The sequence below is a fragment of the Falco cherrug genome, chromosome 4 (genome assembly GCF_023634085.1).
Source record: "Falco cherrug isolate bFalChe1 chromosome 4, bFalChe1.pri, whole genome shotgun sequence".
Lineage (NCBI taxonomy): Eukaryota > Metazoa > Chordata > Aves > Falconiformes > Falconidae > Falco > Falco cherrug.
Genome location: NC_073700.1, coordinates 57,204,060 through 57,225,141, shown reverse-complemented (window position 1 = coordinate 57,225,141; position 21,082 = coordinate 57,204,060). Strand labels below are relative to the sequence as shown.

Here is a 21,082-nt window from a genome sequence, read left to right as displayed (position 1 = left end):
AAGATAAAATTACTTCTCTGGCTGATGTGGGTAGAGGTACCAGGCTTAACATCTCTGTCCTCAAGGAAAATTCAGTAGAAGCAAGGAAAGGGTTTAGATCTTGCTTTAACACCTCTTCCTCAAAAAAGTGCTTCCCATCTCTGTATGTGGACATTGGTTCACTTTGAATTGAAGATCTGAGTGCTCCCCACTGAGTCGTGACTACTTCAGGTCTTGGGTGTTTCTTCAAGTGCTGGCTTCCAAGTAGCAGTCAGGCAGGTTCTCTGTCACTTGTGAGCACTGGCTGGATCGGCTTTGAGGTGAAGTGAGTGGTTGATAAATTTAAATCTCTTCACATAGGATTTGTATTCTTTCCTTCCTGGGAGCAGAGGAAAACATTAATAAAAGTAGCATTCATCCAGTGCTCCTTGCGTAGGACTTACAGAATGTTAAGACTCAGAAACAGGAGGGGAAAATTAGGGTTTTCACAAGGTTCACTCAAGGAAAGGTTAGCAGAATTATATACAGTACTGTATTAAAAGTCTACCAAAACCGTATTGTCATTCAACTACACACTGCTTTCCAGTTTTACAAGAATGCATATAAAATCCTATGAGGCTTTCAGTAAGGTTATACTGTTTTATAGACAAATAAAATGATATAACATGTTAAGAGATTTTTTGGTATTGTTTTAATACTTGGAAGTATTTGAGCATAAAATTTCCTTATACCAAACCTAGGCATTTATACTAATTCAAGGTTGGAAAACCCCTTTATTTCCCTTGAGCAGGATCTCTGTCTAATAAGGGGATCGTGGGGAGTGTTTGAAAATTTCCCCTGGCACTGTCAGCCCCACCATTTAAGCAGCTATTAGCACTTTCTCCCAACCCCACAGTTTAAATGCTTGACAAAGGTATTGGTGCCACTTTTTCCGTCAGTCACTTTGTATAGTGATGAATAGTTTTAAGGATACCGTGTTTCACGTGTGTTGTATCCCTTCCTGGCTTCAGTACTCTCTTCCTCCCCCTCCTTCTCCTTGCTTGCTTCTTGAATTGTCTTCTGAGGTGCAGGTAGATAATACAATTTAGTTTAATAATCTGTTGGGGTTTTTTAAGTGGTGTTTGCCCTCCAGCCATGTATTTTTGCTGCTTTCCTAGTTCCAGCTGTGGTACTAATCTGACTCTTGGGGAGTCAGTTCCATTTGTGAACCTAGTTGAACTGACTTGCATCTTGTTTTGCTTGATTATGTTTCTTCCAGATTAGAAAATTGGATCAACTGGTGAGATAAGTGCCAGAGCCAATGTGGAAGATGGAGTAGGACTTTCAGCTGGGGCAGACAAGGGGAGCAGTAGGAAAGGGGAGAGCAGGACTGCATTTTTCAGCAAGCTGTTAGATAGTAAGCTATTAGATTGGCTCAGTGGTGTGGTCTAACTGCACTTTAATCATTTCTTGTTCTCTTGCCACTAACACACGTGCTTCTCTTATTTTCTGATGTTTAACTGTTGTTTTCTGTCTTCAGTGTGATTCGTGGTCACTGTAATCTGTTCTCTGTCCTGGCTACCACCGAAAGCACTTTGCTCCCTAGCTGCATTTGTTCCCATTCTTTCCTTGTGCCAGGTGGTGGTTGTATTGCCATGCCATGAGACAGCCTGAGGAGCTGAGCTGCTTGGAAGCAAAGCTGACAACAGCAGGAAAAAAAATTAGCTTGTGATCAATGCTTTGGCATATCACATGAAGAAAGGGCTCATTCCTGCTAATTCTGATTTGTATGAGCTGATTTAACTCATTAAATCAAAACAGTTTGTTCTAGGCTATTGAGAGATGAAGAGTGCTAAAGGTGACCCAAAGGAGAGGTGTGAGGAATAGGGATGAAACAAAGAAGGGGGTGAAACCTCTCTGTTTAAGAGGCAGCCAGATTAGCTGGGTTCATCTGGCTCATGTTGTGGTCTCTGTCCGTTTAAGTGCAACTCTGTCTTTTAGTAAAGGACCAGTGGGTGCTCACTGTACGTGACTCATTTAACACTTGGGGTGTTAGATCGAAGACAGGCTATAATCTTTTGTTTTATATAAAATAGGCAGGATCCAGAAACCTTCTTATTTGGAGAAATATTTTATGCTATAAACTGAATCAGTTTAAAAAGCAAAAGCAACATACTACTCTATGTTTAAACAGTTTTATATTAAAAAAAAAAAAAAAAGACAAGTAGACTGTGGGAATGGTGCATAGAAACTTTCCTAAGTACTTTGAGCTACAGAAAGAGCTTATGGGATGTTGGTTCCTTGGGGAGGAGCATAACAAATTGAGTATCGTGGTAAAATCTTTCGCAGTAAGAATGCCACAACCTGCTGTTTAAAATAAGTATTTTACTAACCCCAAGGGACCATCAACGGTATCTTTCTAGTGTCAAGTGTGGCAGTAAGTAGAGAACTCAGATTTTCAGCACCGGTGGTAAGGCTACAGAAACCTTTTTCAAATGTGTGCGATAATACATCCCTATTTGTAAATAAGTGAACCTGTGACAAGTGGCAAGTAGGACTTGGACCTGCATTATTCCCTCTTTGAATTGAGTCACATGAGTTTGGAAAACTGCTCCCAAACTGTCAGATGTTTATCTTGCCCTTCACAGTATGTTTCAAAGTTTATTATGTTTTCCCAGCTGACTTTACCCTATCTGACAAATATGTTCCAGAATGGAAATGTATTGTCGGGAATTGACCCAGAGATTTGAGGATGTTTGGGTAGTTTCTGGACCTCTGACCTTGCCTGAAACAAGTGATGATGGAAAGAAGAGTGTTACTTATCAGGTATGTATATATGTTGCTGGGTTAACAGTGCAGTAGTAATATTTATTTAAAAGTGATACTGTAGCTTGATAAAACAAAGTTAAACATCCTAGTACATGCAAAATGTAGGGAATGTCTAGTACTAGTTGGCACAAGATCAGCAGTGATGTTCGATCTTGCCTACACATGAAAAAGTATAATTTTAAAATAATGTGTTTTATTTACAAAGAGGGATCTATTAAATGTCTGTTTACAGTTTGCAGTAAAGCTGTTTCCTGATTTCCATAATACATGTCAGGCTCTAAGCAGAGAGTTAGTGGGTTTTGCTGTTATGTAGGCATCTATTCAGTCATTTATTTATGTATTTTAGAGACCGTGCAATACAAAGGTAGTTTAGGTTTCTCAGAACTATATAGGGTATTGGAATACTTCCATTCATTAATTCAGAAGCAGTTGGTTGCCGATATCCTGCATGCATCACTTAGATGAGGCCTTGCAACTGAGATTCTGAGCAGACCAAAGTCAGCTGCAAGTTCCGTAGGTTTTAGGTGGATGCAGTGTAATCACTGGTCCATGGTACTGATACACCCCCTTCTTCTTTTGGTCCCCTATTTTTATTACCTGCTTAAAATACCTTGAGGGTGTAGGATTGATCATGCACAGTTGTTAGAAACCATTGCTGATAGACAGACAGATAGGGAAAGCTATCAAGTTGAGGGGTGAATTAATACTACTTATCTGGATTTGCTGTTTGTGAGCATGTGTTTAGATGTCTGTAGGATCTGAGCATAGTAAGGCATTCAAGGGAGGGAGTATTACCTTCTGCCCCTGCTGTAATGAGATATTATTGCTGTCTTCAGTTGCTAGATGAAAGCTAGCATGATGCAAATAACAAATGCTGTATTTTGCGCCTCTTGAAAAAACACTTTTCCTTGAAAATAAGTACTTGGATCAACTGCAGCTTCAGCTTGTGAGTGATTCAGCTGTCCAACTAGTTCTCTGAGGAGCAATGAATGAGCTTGCTACAACAAGCCCCTGTTTCAGAGGGATACGAGAGACACAAAAGAAAGAGGTGTTCAGTTTTCAATACTGGCTTGTTGAGCGGTAAGATTTAGGCACTGTTTCTCCATTATAAATACACAGGTGATTTCCATTTGATTGAACTTGGAACGCAGTCATGATAGTATTTAATTTTTCCTGTTCGCTTTTACCTTTTTACTTCTTTAAAAACTGTCTCATATCCCCACCTGCACGTCTATAACCTTGACTGTGATGAAATCACAGCTTTGGGTTTGGGTTTGTTGTTATTTTTTCCCCAGACAGTCATGTATTATGCATATGAAAATGCAGTAGTAATAATTGCATATTCAGTGGCAGTTCCAAACTTCAGCTCTCACCACATCTTTGTGAGGAAGGTGACAGCTGTGCTCATTTGCAAGTGGATAAATAAGCCGTGGTTAAGGGATATGACCAATGCCACGTGATGTTAGTGGCAAAATCAGCTTTAGACTGGCAGTGGTTCCTTGTCACCCAAAGGGAGAGTGATGACTTTGCCATTGCCCATTATACTTTTCAGTCCTTTCCCTTGTCTGCCAGCAGTGATGACTGTCAGATCTTTCCACGAGATGCCTAATTACTCAATGCAATAGAAGACCATCCATACCAGACTCTTTATTTGCTTATTGGGCTTGTTTTCTACAGCCCTAGAAAGATAGAGCAGCACACAGAGGAGTCCGGCGCTTACTGGTGACAGCATGAATACGTCCAAAAGCACATAGCTGGGAGCAGGAGGGAAATGTTTCCTTTCAACAGCCTTGAGCTGAGCATTTAGCTTACTGTCATGCAGAACGGTACCATAAGAGTTCTCCAGACTTGCACATAGCTTGCTGGAATTTGCCTCCTTGTAGCTGTCAGGATATTGCATTTATTTTTTTATCCCTAAAAATACATATTTGTCTTACATAGCAAAGAATTAAAAATTCTGAGCTGACTTGAACGTTTTATAGCTGGAAATGATTTTCCAGGAAGCAGCTGAATCATCTATGAACTGCTTCACTTTAATCTTGGTCATCTTTCTCTAGTTTTCCTCTAGAGAAAGTGTTTACTTAGAAGAGAAAGATTACATTTTCTGAGAAATTATTGTGGCTCCCCATTTTGGTTTTGAAATGTAAATTTTAGTATTCTCCAGCTAGAAATAAGAGCAGGCGCTGCATCTTACTGCCTTTTATTCAAAATAACTTGCTACCAGGATATGGTGACGGAATAATAGTGGCACAAAATGTCCATGCTGCTTAGATTATCATATCGTTCTGTTCTTGTCTGTTGCCAAGATGTCTTCATCATCCTTGGGTTTGATGACAACTCTGGTCTTTTATGAATGTTTTATCACTTTTGGTCTTAATATAAACTGAAGTGAAGTTCAGTGTTGGACTGAAAACGGTGGAATGCTACATGATGGTATTCATGCTTTCATTTCACCATTTGGCCACACGCATAAATCCTTTACTCAGCTTCCTATGGTGAGATTCATCATGTAAATTGATTTGTATTTAAGCTGTATTTAAGTACAGATAATGCTGTCTACAAGTGGGAAAAGTAAAATGTTACTTTTGAGGGGTTTTGTTTGTTTGTTTAAAACATTAAATTATTTTATTTGGGTTCCCTTTGGCTACACTCCTAAGTGTAAATAAATACAGTGTGAGGATTGTTTTGTTTTTTTGAAATCTCTTTACGGCAGAAGTTCTTGTGCTTGTCATTGAAGTTGTCCTTTGGGGAGAGAGACTTCAAAGTGGAGTGGTGTGTTGGATTTTGGGATTGGTTTTATTTTTCCCTTCTTATCTCAACACATACACTTAGAAGAGGGAACACAACCTGTCAAAGCACTGGAGAGAAATTCTTTTCAAACAGATACCTTCGATATAATTGCAGCCATTGCCGCTGATTGTTGTAGTCTGGGATTCTGCCCCTAAACCAGTGCTAAGAGTTGGCAGCTGACGAGAAGGGAAGGTGCCTCTTAGCCGTCTTTCAGAGTGAACTGCTGGGTTCAAACAAGTGCCGTAGAAATGAAAGGCTTTTAGTCCTCATTGTTTGTGCTTATGAAGCTGATATGAGAAGGTGTCCTTTGTATGTGCTGTTTTGGAAGTGCTACAGTATACACAATAGTACTGAAACTTACAACCTATAATCTGACAATGTGACTGCTAAGGCTAGGTTCCTTTCTCATGTTTTTCTTCTTCTCTGAGACTAGAACTGTGGAAAAAAGAAAACACTGAAGTACTACAGTGAATGTGCCTGCACTGATTTGTCTCAGATCCTCTTTTCAATCCTAGTTTCCTTGTTTTTGACTAAAGGAACAGTGAAACATGTATCCATGGCTTCACAGGCTGGTGTTTTTCTCATCAGACATCCAAAAAGGTTATTTTTAGATCACTATAGAGGAACAACAGAGCATCGGTCATGGCATTGTTCCCAGTTCCTGCTTGGACTCTGGTACCATTTGTTGTTTAATTCCAGAAAGGGAATTAACCTTGAACTCCTTAGATGCCAGTGGTGTTCTGTCTATTGGCTGAACTTGCAGTATCCTCAGATATGTTCTGTCATTTCATCTGTCTGCAGGGGAGGCTTTTATTGCAAAGAGTAGATTGATGACCATGCTTGGTAGCTGAAAAACATATTTTGTGAATATATGTAAAATAGAATGCCAACAGGAAAAGTCTGTTCTATGTCATGGGAGAGGCAGACACAGGATTTTCATCTTTGTCCAGATCAAATCAAAATGACATTTTCTTGTTTTATACAGTACTCTTCTCCAGTGACTGTCACTGTAGTGATTTTCCTCTGTCAGCAGATTTTGGAGTTTGAAGTACAAATTTTGCAATAATTCTACAGTGTCACACTCAATGCTTCACCCTCCTTATTCTCAATGCTGTTGTAGTAAATACTAATTTAAGAAAATTGGCTCTGGTTAGTGAATGGAAGTACAATTTGGATAAAATTTTGTTTGTTGTTTGAAGAAACATTTTAATGTACATTTTAGTGATATACTGGGTTCATACTGGAATCATATCTGCTGTTTAATTTTCAAAATTGAATGACTAGGCTGTGCCAGAGATGCATGGTAACTGTACCAGAAGATATCTGCCACAGACTTAGATGAAAAGTAAGTATAAGTCCCTGGGAAATCATTGCACCTCTCACATATAAGATGGTACTTTATGGTTTTCCCCAGTCAACTTTCAGAAGTAGTAGAGGTTTTCTCCTAGCCAAGATGCTACAGGGGAAGGAATCCTTGTTATAGGAGGAAATAAACTGGGGACTGTTAATTTTTGTTGGCTGCTCCAGATAGGCTCAAGGCTACACAGGCAACTAATGGATCGAGGTCCATTATACACGTCCCATAAAACTTACGTACAAAAGACTAGGTCTTAGATCAGCTGGTTTAAACGTCTGGAGCTGTCAGCCCTAAATTTAGACATGATGTACAAATGAAAATAATACAGAGTGGGTTAAAATTGGAGGAGAAGAGACACCAAACGTGCAGGACAGATTTATGGGGTTGCTTTTATTTAGCACTGTACCCATCCCAAAGGTTCTTTTATTATGGAAAGAGTAGTGATAGGGACTGTAGCGCATTCAGTGTTAAGTAACCTAAGTGGATTCTGTGGAAGTAGTAGTCATTGGTCACCATATAAATGCAGTATCATAATGTGTATACACACCCTCTTTAATTAAAAAAAAAAAATCAACAAGGGGGTGGTGGTGAAGTGTCTGTCTTTTAATATCATAAATATGTATTTAGGCACGGGGGGGGGGGGGGTGTTTACCATCTCTTTTTTTTTTTTCTTTTTTAGGATTGCCAAATGATTTGGCAGTAGCAATCAGACCAGCCATAACAAATTAAATTTTCCTCAAGTACGTACATTTGCATTTTGGAGTGCTTGGCTGTGCAGTGTTGTTGCAGATTGTTACTATGATTTTTATCTGTAGTATTTTCTGTATTGCTAGGTTTGCCTTCACATCCCTTGGTTCTTCTCAATGCCATCTGACAGAGTTCTCTCAAATATTGGGGAAAAAACAATATCAACAGCATCAGTGCTGCCTAACACAAATCCAAAAGGAACTGGAGTGAAGGCAGTTAATGCTGTCACAATGATCAAGTAAAGAAAATTATACTGATAGCAAAGGGAGTTTTTTATAATGCCAAAAAGTCTGTTTCTATACAGAATTTAGTATCAAATTACAATAAAGCTCTGGGTTGTCAAACCTGGGGTTGTATCAGCAAGAATATTATCTACAGTAGAACATCTGGTGGGCCTCATCAGTATCATGCCTCAAGTTACAGCTAAAACAAAACGAATGCCTATTCAGAGAAAGCTACAGTCTTATTTTGGTTGACAAGAATGATGTCCTTGGGTTCTGTCCATCAAGAAGTGCGGCAGAAGTCTTAATTTTTTTGCTGCCAGATGTAGATGGAAGCACTGTTACACAGAGAATTGTGTGTATGCTTGTTTTCGGTCTGTTCTGGTTTGCAGTATGGCTTGTTTCTAAAGTCAGATTATTATACAGAGCGAGCGTGAGAGTGAAGAAACAGTAGAGTGCAGAGGGAATTTCTGGAGCTATCATTTTAACGTATTTGATGATGGTACCCTCTGGTACAAGGACTCTTCGGTGTGTGCTGGCAGTTAAGGCATTATTGGATGTGATTTCTGTTTACCAGGTTCTAAGAGAATCTCAGATAATTGCCAGTCCAGAACTGGCTCTGGCTGATGAAAGGCTAATTCCTTCTGCTAATGCTCTTCACGGTTGATTTTCATTTTCTAGTCACTAGGTGGCAAAATACTACTTTCAGATTCGAGAGTCCTTTCTTTTAAGAATTCCTCCTACCCTTTCAGAAGAAGATAATTTTGTTACTGCTCTGGGAAGATGTTAAGAACTCCATTATAAAGTGAAAATATGGTAACATTTGTGTATTTTTAAAACTTTCTGGTAAGAGTAACACTCTGTTTTCTTCTAATATAGTATGAAGTGTTCTGCCATTACACCTTATGTATTCCTTTTCTCCTGTTTATTTAAGCATGGAGTTTTCTTTCTCATAAACTCCAGCCTGTCATTTTTAGGGATTTGCCTCCTATTTGCCTGACTACCACCACGAAGGTAAAATTAGCTAATGCCATGTGCTTTAACTTACCCTACATGACTTTAGCAAATGTCTTCATTACTTACTGTGATACTTAAGCACTCCACAGATAATATCAAATTAGTCCTTCCAATTTTAAAAACTACGACCAAGAACAGTTTAAGGATTTGGCAAAAATCACAAGGAAAGCCAAGCTTAAGACAAATCCCCATCCAGTGACTTGGCTACGAGACCGGATTTATCAAAGCTCACAGAGTTCTCTCTGTTTTAAGAAATCATATTACTTCTGCCCTTATCTTTATCTGTCCCTGTGAGCTCTTTAAGTTTGTATAACTGCTTACCAACACGTTTGTTGTTTTAGCAATATGTAAACATCTCTAAATGTCAGGAATTGCACACATTTTAATGGCCTGTCCTCATGACAGCTGTCCACGTTTAATTGGGCATCCAGGAGTATAACAAATTTATACACACTTGTGGAATGTCAATAACAATGTCAATAATAATAAAAACCAATAAACACTATGCTGAAAATTGCATTATCATAATGTTGCATTATTAGATGACTACAGTTCACTTGTAAGGACTTCAGCCACCACCAAATCACCAAAGAAAGTAAGAGCAAAGCAAAAGTGAAAGGAACAAGCAGCTGCTGAAAGTTAGGGCAATGAATGTTTTCACATTGGACTGATACAGACAACGAAGAGAAATAGTATCTGAAATTTCATGTTGTTTTCCCAAATGATGAATGGAAAAGAATATATTTAATGCTATAAAAAGAAGGCTTTTAGCTTGATAGTTTTTTTTTTTTTTGTATTATGAGGCTATTGAAAATTTGAAAGATTAAGCAAAATTTTATAGGAATAACAAAATGGAAGGATTGCACAAAAATTTACCCTGTGGCCTGTTATTACCGTAGTGTGAAGACATGTGGGACAGTAGTGATTTTCAACAGGCCATTGCTGGAATTTATTGCTTGTATTAGCACATAAATTTTTTTTTGAATCACAGATACTGTTAAAAATGCAGCTCTTCTCCAGCTGTGACAGCTAGCTGTTTCAGGCATTGATTGCTGAAAGATCATCTGCTGCCTGTGGATAGACTAGTACAAATCAAAGTCAACATCTGTGCATGGATAATCTTAACCCATTTTCTATTCTGTTACAATAGAAGCATATGCTGTCTGGCTCTATTAGGCATGCACTGAGATAAATGAAATGGTGCAGATCAGAACAGTGATTCAGACCGCTGTAGTTAGGTAGGAGAATCCCCTAGGTGGCAATAGGAAATGAATTGTTGAGTTTGTTTTTCCTACCTATTGCTTCTGTTGCAAACTTCACTTCTAGAGAATCCAGCTTCCTTCCCTGTCTGTCGAGCTGTATGCGGGGGGTGCCTATGGAAACATTTATCTGTAGCTTCTCTACCTACTCCCATAAAAAAGCAAACTGTGGTATATTACAGAGCATAATGATGGAAATATGGCATGTTCCAGAACTGCATTCCTTTTCTAACAGAAATCATTGGGTTACACTGGCTGCATAAATTATTGGTGGTGCATCCTGTGCCTGGTTCACATAAGCATTAAACTGCAGGACAAAACTTAGATATTCTTTGTAATGCATATTTACTCTGTCAGAGAAATTGGGCACCCTTCTTTGATAGTATTCTCCTCCGGCAGAATGAGCTGGGGATAGAACTTTATGCCCCGATTCCTGTAAGGAAAGGACACTTGTGGACTCTGGCTGTTCAGAGGCTGAAGTTTGTTTTAATCACTCTGACAGTATTAGAACTCAGTGATGTAATTAGAGTAGTTTACAGCTATTCAGAGAACTAGTATAAAGCCTGTGCACTACTTAAATTTTATTTTAAACCTCAAAAGAAAGCTTATGTGGAACTGAAGTGGTACATAAATTACGTGTATGGCCATTGCCTGTGTAGAGTTGAGTTGTATTAAGAGCTACATTTCTCAAAAGGCCAATTCTTCCTTCATTTTGAACTAGTCCTCTCTTTCCTTACCTCCTTCATAGGTGCATATACTATGCATAAATGTGCATTATTTTGCATAGAATATATATATTTGCATAATATTACATAAGCACGGGGTCTGTTTTTCCTTAACACCCACTTCAGGCATTCAGCATTTCCATTTCATACCTAACTATTCTGTGTGCAGCTCTATTCATTCCCCAGCCTTTCTATCCACCCACTCAGTCCTCAGACTCAATCCCCTGTTCCCTCTGCTAGCTCACTCAACACTCATTCACCTGTTTGTTTTACATATGCTATATACCCCCTAATTGGAGATACTTGTAGCAGCTCCATCTGCATGTTCGCTCTTCCTCTAGTCTTTTATACAACAGGCAGAGGTTGGGGGCGGGGGGCGGTTGTAGGAGGTGTTGAGAAGGGGAGAGAACTCAGCTGGGGAGGACCTGGTACACAGATATGTATTTATAATGGGGAAAAAGTATGTGAAGGGCCCTGGAAAAGGCAGTGCACGGCTTACTGCGCAGGAATGCTGCAGGTCAGGAGATTGTTGGCCCAGGGAGAATCTGGGGAACAGGCTTTAGTCTCGCTACTGCCTTCTCTCAGGAGGCTACAGCAGCTTCAGGGTATAGTGCAGCTGTGTACAGCCTCCCTTCTCTTCTGCCCTGCCCTAGAGTGTGCAGAAGGTGGGATTGCAGGGCAGGCGCTGCAAGCTGCCCGCTGCAGCAGGAGAAAAGGAACTGCAACCTTCTGCCTTCAATAGTGTCAGTTACTGGATGCATTGGGGTGAATATGGGAATATGAACTCATTCCTCTCCCACTCAGGGTTCTTAATGCTTCTTGGCTCCCTCCTTCTCACCCCTGTACGACGCATGTAGAAACTCCCCATTTTGAGTGCCACCTATCTCAGATAGGTTAAACTCCCAACACCATTCATTTTGGAATTCAGTTTTAACCCACCAGGTATAACAATGTGTTGATGCGTAGTTTTTAGTATATTTTAAAATTACCTGTGCATCAGTCAGTTTTGATTATTTATGCCATTGATCCTGCAGAGCTGTAACTGTGGTTTCACCCACACTGAATGCTAAATGCAAAGTGCTTTGACACTCGGGAGCTCTGATTTCCCTATCAAGACATCTGTTGTCGTTGAAAGGGAAAGTAGATTTGGCATAAGGCATTTATTTATTACTTACCAGTTTCAATGACTGTTAGATGTCTAGGCAGAGCTTTTATTTAGGAGAAGGCTGGTGGCATAAGCAAGATCGATTTTGTTAACAAAACCAAGAAACAAACCCCAACCCACAAGAAAAAAAGTTTAAACTATAGCAAAGCTATTAAATAGCCTAGTTTGGGGACGGGGAAGCAAATACTCTGTAACAGAGTAAAGAAATCTAAGAGCATGTTTGGGAGAGGCAGTAGTAATGTTACTACTACATTATCGTACAAAACATAAAAAAACATTGTCAAAGTTTTCCCTTTCTCTTGAAGGTACTTTCTCTGGTTTTGGTCTAACCAGTAAGTCTTTAAGACTGGTCACGTAAAAAACTGACAACAGAGGTAGAAGACACACTTCAAGCGCTGAAAGAATTCATAACTGAGATTAATTAACTATTGGAATAGACTGATGTGAACCTTGGTGATTCAGTAGCCACAGGCAAAGTTTAGTTGTAAAAACATGTTTTCTTTTGCCAAAGTGCTGAATACTCTCAGAATAAAGCATACATAGGAAGTGTTTCTTTTGTGACTGAGTTATATCAGACATATGAATGGACAAAGCCTGTCTGGACTGATACACGGAATTAGTTTGTAAAATACTTTCTATTAATGTTGTTGTGGCAGTAAAATAAATACCTGCTTTCTCTGAAATTATATTTTAACTGTATCTAACAAAAACTGTCAAAAAATCAAAACAAGCAGTCTTTGCTTTTGCAGGTAGTGCATATACTAGAAATAGTACCAAATTACTGGGGTTTATGTGTGAAATAAGATGCCTTTATAGTTTTTGTATCTTTTTCTTCTGTTGCCATTAGAATAGAAGTACAGCTTTTAGAAGGGTAGCTGCACAGAAGGGTTATGCAAAACTCAAGACTTTCCGTGTGTGAGCCTGTTGTACTTTCTTAGCATGGCAGATTCAGTTCAGCAATATTGAAGAAAAAACCACCAAACCTAATACATTGCATGTACGAGCGTCACATCTTGAATTCTGGAGAGATTATGTTTATCATCAAGAGGTGTATTTCCTTGGACTTCTTCCTGACACCTTATTCCAGGGTGGGGTGTCTACTGTGTACATACATGTATGAGCTTTTAACAGATGTCATGTGAATTCAGAGTCCTGATCCTCCACTCCCAGTGCTTCAGTTAATTTCCTGGATCCTTGTCTGAGTGACCCAGCAGGAAACCCAACATGTACAAGCTCTTAAGTTGAATTGTAGTGAATTTGTGGAAGAAACAGGTTCATTTTCTTTGGATAGCTTCTCTTCCAAGATACTGAGTGACTGAATGTACTTTATATCCAGGTCCCCTCAAAAAAAATGCTTACTTAGGTAACATAGCTTTTAAATGCAACCTGTGTATAGGTAATAGAGATTAAAAAAAAGCTGACAGAAGGTAAGTTAGAGCTGATTTGAAATGCATATTAAAATGCATATGATTTGGAACTGTTAGGTCAGGAACTTACTATAGAGCCACCGTTACTGAAAACAGCTTTCCAAGCATTAGCAGTGTGGGGCAGTATGAGAAATGAGCTCTACCATCCCTTCAGGTAGAGTACACTTAGGGATCTGCACCAGGATCAGGGAGCTGGGGTCTTGGCTGACTCCCTCTTTCCAAGCATGTTTTTCAGATTTGGTTCTGGTTCAGTTTCAGCTGTAGCTGAAGTTGCATCTGCTTGGGAGATTCGAGTTCGTTCTTCTACCAGAGCTTCTTGTTGCTGATCTTTACAAATATTTAGGCAATAACTGACTAATCTTTTGACCTTTTGACTGTATTGTTGTTCTTAACAGTGTAATATAATGCCAGTGGGTTAGAGGCAAAAAGCAGAGAACTTTCTGGGAAACTTTTTTACCAACAGTGAGCGAATAACCCTGCAGTGAAGCATTCTTTGCCCTGCTTTTCCTGATTGAGAGATTCAGGCATCAAATAACTAGCTTATTCCTGAACAGCTATATAAGGGGCTGCAAAGAAATGGTGCTGTGGTGTGTTGACTTGGCCAAGTGCCCACCAGGCCGCTCCATCAATCCCCTCCTCAACAGGACAGGGAGGGGGGCAGGGAGAAAATAAGATGCAAAAAGACTTGTGGGTCAAGATAAAGGCAGTTTAATAAAGCAAAAGCAAAGGCTTGCATGCAGAAGCAAAGGAAAATAAAATATTTGTTCTCTGCTTCCCATCAGCAGGCAGTGTCTGGCCGCTTCCTGGGAAGCAGGGTTTCAGTGTGCATAGCGGTTGCTCTGGAAGACCAACATCATGATGAATGCCTCCCTGCTCCCCCTTCTCTTAGCGCTGTGGCTGAGCAGATGTATGGTATGGATGTATGTGCTGAGCAGATGTATGGTATGGAATATCCCTTTGGTCATTCTGGGTCAGCTGTCCTGGCTGTGTCCCCTCCCAGGATCTTGCCCACCCTCAGCCTGCTGGTGAGGGGGGCATGTTGGTGGGACAGCCTGGATGCTGTGCAAGCGCTGCTCAGCAGCAGCCAAAGCACTGGTGTGTTCTAGCTGCCTTTCGAGCTACCAACGGAAAGCACAGCACTGTGAGGGCTGCTACAGGCAAAACTGTCTCCATCCCAGCAAGACCCAATCCAGCTACTTTCCACCCTCTGTGGAAAGCTTCTGGTCTGATAACATTGCACATGGTTTTGATGTGTAGTTATATGCCATGGCTCATTTTCAGACATAGTAGGATTAGTCTTGCATCTTTTTTTTTTTTTTTCCTCCCCTTCAACTGATAAGATCTGTATCTGTAACATAGCTTTCCTTTTGACAGGTAATCGGAAAGGATGATGTAGCTGTGCCATCCCACCTATACAAGGTGATCCTTGCCAGACGGAGCACAACATCTACAGAACCCTTGGTACTGGGGGCTTTTGTGGTGCCAAACAATCCCATAGGTTTCAGTCACCACCTCACTGAGTTCCAAGTAAATATTGAAGATCTGGAAAAGATGTCAGGTTTAGTTTTCTTCCCCCAGGTGGACAAAACCAAAGATGTTAAAAATATCTGTGAAGTGGATACCTGTAAACTGATGGGCTTCAAGGAATTTACATTGTACATCACTGCTCGAAAAGTGCAGAGTGCCCGTACATTGCACCGGCTGGAGAAAGCCATGGCAGAGTTAAGGGAGGCAGGAATTGAGCCTGATGAATATCTTAGGAAACTTCACAAGAAGAAAGAAGAGGAGCTACTACAGGAAAAACAAGTAGCAGCTAGAGAGGGAAAAGCTGGCTGAGTACTTGCTCAGGAAGATGTTTGGGGTTTGTACTTTGAAAAGGGAGCTGCAGACAAACACAAAGACAAGAGCTCTATGAATTATCCTTTTTTGAGTTGTGAAAGCAATAAAACATTTGGAAGCTGATGGGTTTGGAATAACGTTCATTCTTGTGTAACTTGATGCACACACATGGTTTGCTGCAGTACTTAGATGTGGGAAATGAAAATGACCCCTTTCTGGCATGAATAGATACTGGACGTCCAGAAAAGGCTATGTGCTATTTTCCAAGCGAGACGTCAGACTTGGGGTTTGTATGGAATCCCTTCTAGGAATATTATAAAAATAGACTGTAGACACCTTGGGAGTATAACTGGAACATGTTTAAATGTAATTCTTCCTGTAAATGTCTTTCAATATGATGTAGAAGCAGTGGTACTTTCTGGGATTTTTAAAAATTTAATTGGAAATGTTTACTTTAGAGATCTTTTATTACAGACCTGTACGACATAATCTGAATCCCTTACAGTCTTCACTTAGTTGTGTTAACCAAATCAGATTGTCTCTAACCTCTCCTGACCTTGTGTGCTTTGGATACTTCAGCGTGTCAGTAGCTGTCAACTGTTGTCATTTGCAGCAGACTTCTTCCATTCATATATAATTCTGCAATTCTTTTAAAAAAGCAATAGAAGCAGAGTTTACACAAGTTGCTACCAGTGTAGACTGGGTCTTCATAAATTAATGTAAGCTTAATATTTCACTTTCACCACTAAGTTTGGATAAATTTGTTTTCTTGCGTATTTTTTGATCTGAGAGGTAAGCATGGCTTTCTCATTGCTTGTAGTAGTCATTCACTGGCTTTTTTCCTAGCATCAGCCTTTGGTTTATAAAGTTGGTTTCGCAACAAAACTTATGTGTGAAAACAGAAGATTGACTAAAAATGCATTTCCAGTTCTGTTTCAGCAGCAACTGAAGTTGCTTAGATTTACATCTGCTTGAAAGATTGAATGATTTTTTTTTTCACTAGTTTTGTACTTTATTTGTATATACATCTTGAATTTCAGACATAAATCAGTATGACTGGTGTCCTCTGATCCTCAGATTTTGCATCTGGAAAGAAAGAGTAAAAACTGGAAATACTTAGAATTTTTTTTAGTGGTAAGAGTCTATATAATTTTAGAGTTGTGCCATAAAAAACACCTTCAGTAGTTTTAACGCGAGAGTTAATGGTTTCTGAGAAGGGTCATGTAGTGCCAGGTTGAACTGGGCTGTTTACATAAAGGATGAATCAGGAGCATTATTTGGATGTTGTGAATCATCGTCTGGATGTTCTAAAAAACTGTATAGTTTCCTTCATCTCAGTTCAATTGCAGTATCCAAAAGTAGATCACTTTATAAAGCAGTTACATTTCCCATGACACTTTTGTGTTTGCCAAGAACATATTTACAAAATCCAGATGTTTAAAACCAGAGAAATGCAACTAGCTAAGGACGTCATAAAAACTTACTGCCCACATAAATTAGAGGGAAATTGAAATTGCTCATTTCAATTTTAGCCTGGAGTTTTGGTTGTTAATCCTATCAAATGTAACAAAAACAGTAAATCGCAAAACAACAAGCCACCTCTCCCTTTGCAGAATGTGGGAGATGACAGCATGTGTTGCCTGGAATAACAAAGTGCCAGATACTTCACGTGCCTCTTGATGGTCTTGTGTGCTTCACTGGAGTCCAAGCAGCCTTTTGGCCCTGCGATGGTCTCACCCGTTGGAAAAGGTATCTGTCATCACTCTTTGCATTGTCTTTCTCTTTTTCCCCATTATTTGAATTATTTATGTTTTATAATTCAGCATTTCACCTTCCCTTTCATCTCGATCCTTTCAGCTGAGGTTACAAATCTCATGCAGTGCTTGCACCTTCTCTGGACAGCTGAAACAGCTCTCAGTGCTATGGCTACGTGTCCATCCGTAGCAAAAAAAAGCGCCTTTGGGACAGCATTGGTTGTATGCGAGGAACTCCAGGTATCTTCCCTCTCTGCTGACAGCTTGCCATTACAACACCAGCAAAAGTGCGGCATGTGACTCACCTCTGGAGGCCTCCTGCAGAGCCCAGCTGCTCCTTAACTCGGTACCTCCTCGGGCCTTACGTACCCCCTGGAATTCCTGCAAGCCCCAGTTACCATAACTTCCATGCCTCTTGGCTTACCGCATAGACTAGACTCCCTATATAATTTTCAGCTGTTGGAGCATGGTTGGTGTTCCTCAGCTCCCCTTGGAGGGTGGCAGCAGGTGGTGAACAGTGAAACCACTTCCAGTGCTGGTCTGTGCCAGAGAGTGCGCTCACCTGCTCTGCTGCTGGTTTCCTCATCTGAAGTAAGTGTGGAGTCTAGCATATAGCAAAAAAAATGTACTTTACAACAGGAAATATAAGACAAGTAATAGCAAGGGGGGTGAGGCTTTACACACTTGTTTGAGCCACCTACGTAAGTAATTGTTTGAAGATCCTTCATGAGAACTGTGCTCGTGTCCGTGTCCATCTGTCTTTCCTGTTGCACACTTAATCACTTCCCTGCGTGCATCTGTAGTGACAATACGAATCTATGATGCAGCTAAGCAGCAGGAGCCCTGGAAGCGGAGAACTCTGTCCTTTGTTCCTCTGCTGTTTTGTTTGGGTTTAAAGCTAAATAACTGAATCACAAGGGAAGTTGAACACCAGGCTGTCCACAACCTGATACAGTGATTTTCTGATATTCCCTGGACTGTTGTTGACTCTTGATTGTAACTGCTCATCTTCAATCAGGGTGAAAGTGATGGTAAATAGGAGGCAGGCAAGCGAAGGGAATGCGGGGGGGGGGGAGGGGCTGCCACCGTGCTCCTGGCTTTGGGCTGCAGCCCACTGGCTCCGCTCGCGCACTTTTGGTATTTGGCCTTTTGAGGGCAGACTGTTTCCATGGTGTCAGCCTCGGCGGCCAAAAATGATGGGGGGATATGAAACAAGTGTCTCCGGCCCCTAATACCTGTCTGTCTGCTTGTGATGCTACGATACCCATTTAAAATGAATTGTTATACTGACAGCAGTGTGGTATGAAGCTAATGATTTTTCCTAGATAAGGGGTTTGATAATAATGTCTGAAAGTGCCTTTAGATTGACCACCCAAGTTGTGTATCTGCTCCAAAGACAATTTTGACTCCAGCTTCTTCATGAATTTCAGTCTAGGTGACGATTTAACCCTGCACTGTTCTTGTGTAATGCTCTTGTTTTGTATCTGTAAACACAATTTAGGGGGGTGGTGGGAATTTAAAGTTCTGGGTTTAATTTTTGTGTGTTTCGTTCACTTTGGAGTACTATTTTGCAATTTTCAGTTTGTCCCATAGTAGTAAAGATGGGTCTCATTAGCTAGTTGTGCTAAGTGCTGCACTAACCTGTGGAGAAACAGTCCCTGTCCTAAAAAGTAACGTGTATTAGATACAGCAGGCAACAGCTGGAAGGGGAGAAGATACAAACCCAGAAATTTAAGGTATTACTTCATCAAGGGGCTTCAAGAGATACTGCAACACACACTTGTGTTGTTTCCATCACTGGAATCATCTCTCTGACAGACACTTGGGTGTTCTGTAAAACAAATGGAGGCAGGTAGGTAACAAACCCCAGGATTTGCAGAAGCTAATCTGGCCAGCAGGGTTTGCTGGAGGTGGGCGCTGGGTTCCTCTGGGTTTCTCAGTCATGAGCCCTTTGTTGGAATTGGCTGAGGGAACTGGGGTGGTTCAGCTTGGAGAAGAGCAGGCTCAGAGGAGACCTAATTGCTCCCTACGACTGCCTGAAACTAGGCTGCAGTGAGGGGGGTGTGGGTCTCTCCACCCGAGTAACAAGTGATAGGACAAGAAGAAATGGCCTCAAGTTGTACCAGGGAAGGTTTAGATTGGATATTAAGGGTTGGGTATTAGGGAAAATTCCTTCACCGAAAGGGTTGTCAAGCACTGGAACAGGCTGCCCAGGGAGGTGGTTGAGTCACCATCCCTGGAGGCATTTAAAAGATGTGTAGGTGTGGTGCTTAGGGACATGGTTTACTGGTGGGCTTGGCAGTGTTAGGTTTACAATTGGACTTGGTGATCTTAAAGGTCTTTTCCAACCTAGACAATTCCATGATTCTGCCAGTACACCACCTGGTTTAGTGAGATGTCCGAGCAGGCATGATTTCACAGCCTTCTTTAATTTGGTTCATGTACTTGAAGCCATGGATTTTTCTAGTGGAAACTTCCAGTTTCTACAAACCCTACTGAACTGGCCAGCTAGGGCTGTGCTGTCCCCAGGGGCTGCTGGCCGGACAGGTGGCCATGTCAGCCCCAGAAGACTGGAAGGTCTCCTGCCTGCCAGGTGCCTTCATCATCTGTGCTGGTGGGTGGAATGGGCTGTTGAACTATGATAGCTGGTTTTGGTGGGAGGTCTCCATGGTGAAGCAGCTCCAAAGATGCATCTCAGGCAGGTGGATAAACCAGAGCTCCTTAAAGATGGGACCGCAGGGCAACAGAGGGGGTTTTTGGTGGCAGCTTGCAGGGAATAGGGCACCTCTGGTACTGTAGTGCCTGGGTCTCTACGTGTTTAACCTGTGCCAGCCTGTGTGAAGAAAATGCCAAATCCCCCTGTGCCCATCCTAGTCCCATGTGTTTGTTGCTCAGCAGTGAAGCTGTGGAGGAATTTATATATAAACCCCAAAGTGCTTTTGCTAGTAACCTGGCTCAGTGGGGAAGTGAGGAGCAATTTTCCTGTTATTTTTGAATTGTCTTCTCCTGCAGTCACAGAGGAAAAGCTTTTCTCACCATGCAGCAAAGGAAATGTACCTTTTTTTTTTTTTTTTTTTTTTTTATTCAGGTCCATCTAATCAGCTCCACCTACACAGTGCTGGTGTAGCCAGTTCTCACACGCTTCCTAATAGCCATCTGCCTGTGCAATTAATGGCTTGTCCGCTTTTGCCATAGCCTGGAGGAAAAGACCAAACAAGAGCTTTGAGTATTTGGTTAAAATATCTGGAGTGTCTGTGTGTATACTCTGGGATGGATGCTCTGGGATGGCTACAAACAGCCCCCACTTTCTCGTCTTGTAAAATATTACAGAGCAACTGGCCTTTTCCGTCATGCCCTTCAAAGAGGGCAAGTTTTCCACCTGCCATGTGAAAAATTAACAGCTGTGGCAACATAATATTCCCAAAACACTCACTTCCAAGAGCTGAATGCAAAGCTTTTGATGTTAGTTTGAGAGGTACAATGGCTGGGATCCCCACCGGAGTGTCCAGTGAGTGGGGAAAGATGCAGAAAACAGGTCTGGAATGAAGTGCTTCCAACTTTGCTTAAAAACCAGTGTGGAGGTATTTAGCAGATGACAGAAGTAAATTTGGTTTGTGTCAAGCATAAATATGCCCAAGACAACAAATACAGACCTGTGCAATTTTTCTTTAGCAGCTCTCAGCAGCCGATGAGCCAGGGCTCGGCACTCAGCAGGCTGGAGCTGGGGAGGGAACGGGAGCACCCACCGAGCTGCTGGTGCTCAACAGCCTGAAGTCCTGTCACATCTTTCCATGGGTGCGCCCATCTGGAGGAAGACCAGCCCGTCTCCCTGCCAGCCTCATTTTATTCTCATGTATTAAGAAAAATAAGCCTTCCTCCCCCTACACCTGTTGTGTGACCCAGCTGATGCTCTTTGGTGCTGTGGTCCCTCAAAAGCAGGGTGGCCATGGCACCTGGGGAGCCACAACAGGACACAAAGCGTGGTGAAATGGAA

General features: G+C 41.1%; 1 protein-coding gene across 4 annotated transcripts in view; it reads left to right on the top strand.

The window, feature by feature from the left end:
• The window catches only part of EXOG (exo/endonuclease G), a 48,145-nt gene that overhangs the window by 7,333 nt on the left and 19,730 nt on the right, over window positions 1–21,082 (top strand). For 3 of the 4 annotated variants that reach the window (XR_008731833.1, XR_008731834.1, XM_055707923.1), the window contains exon 5: window positions 2,670–2,784. Coding sequence is in view for 2 of the 4 variants with exons in the window: in XM_055707923.1 (XP_055563898.1) it covers window positions 2,670–2,784 (115 nt within the window). In the remaining 2 variants the exon portion in view is untranslated. Of the gene's footprint in view, window positions 1–2,669; window positions 2,785–14,869; window positions 15,458–21,082 lie in introns of those variants that run through there. The other variant, XM_055707922.1, reaches the window with a different exon arrangement.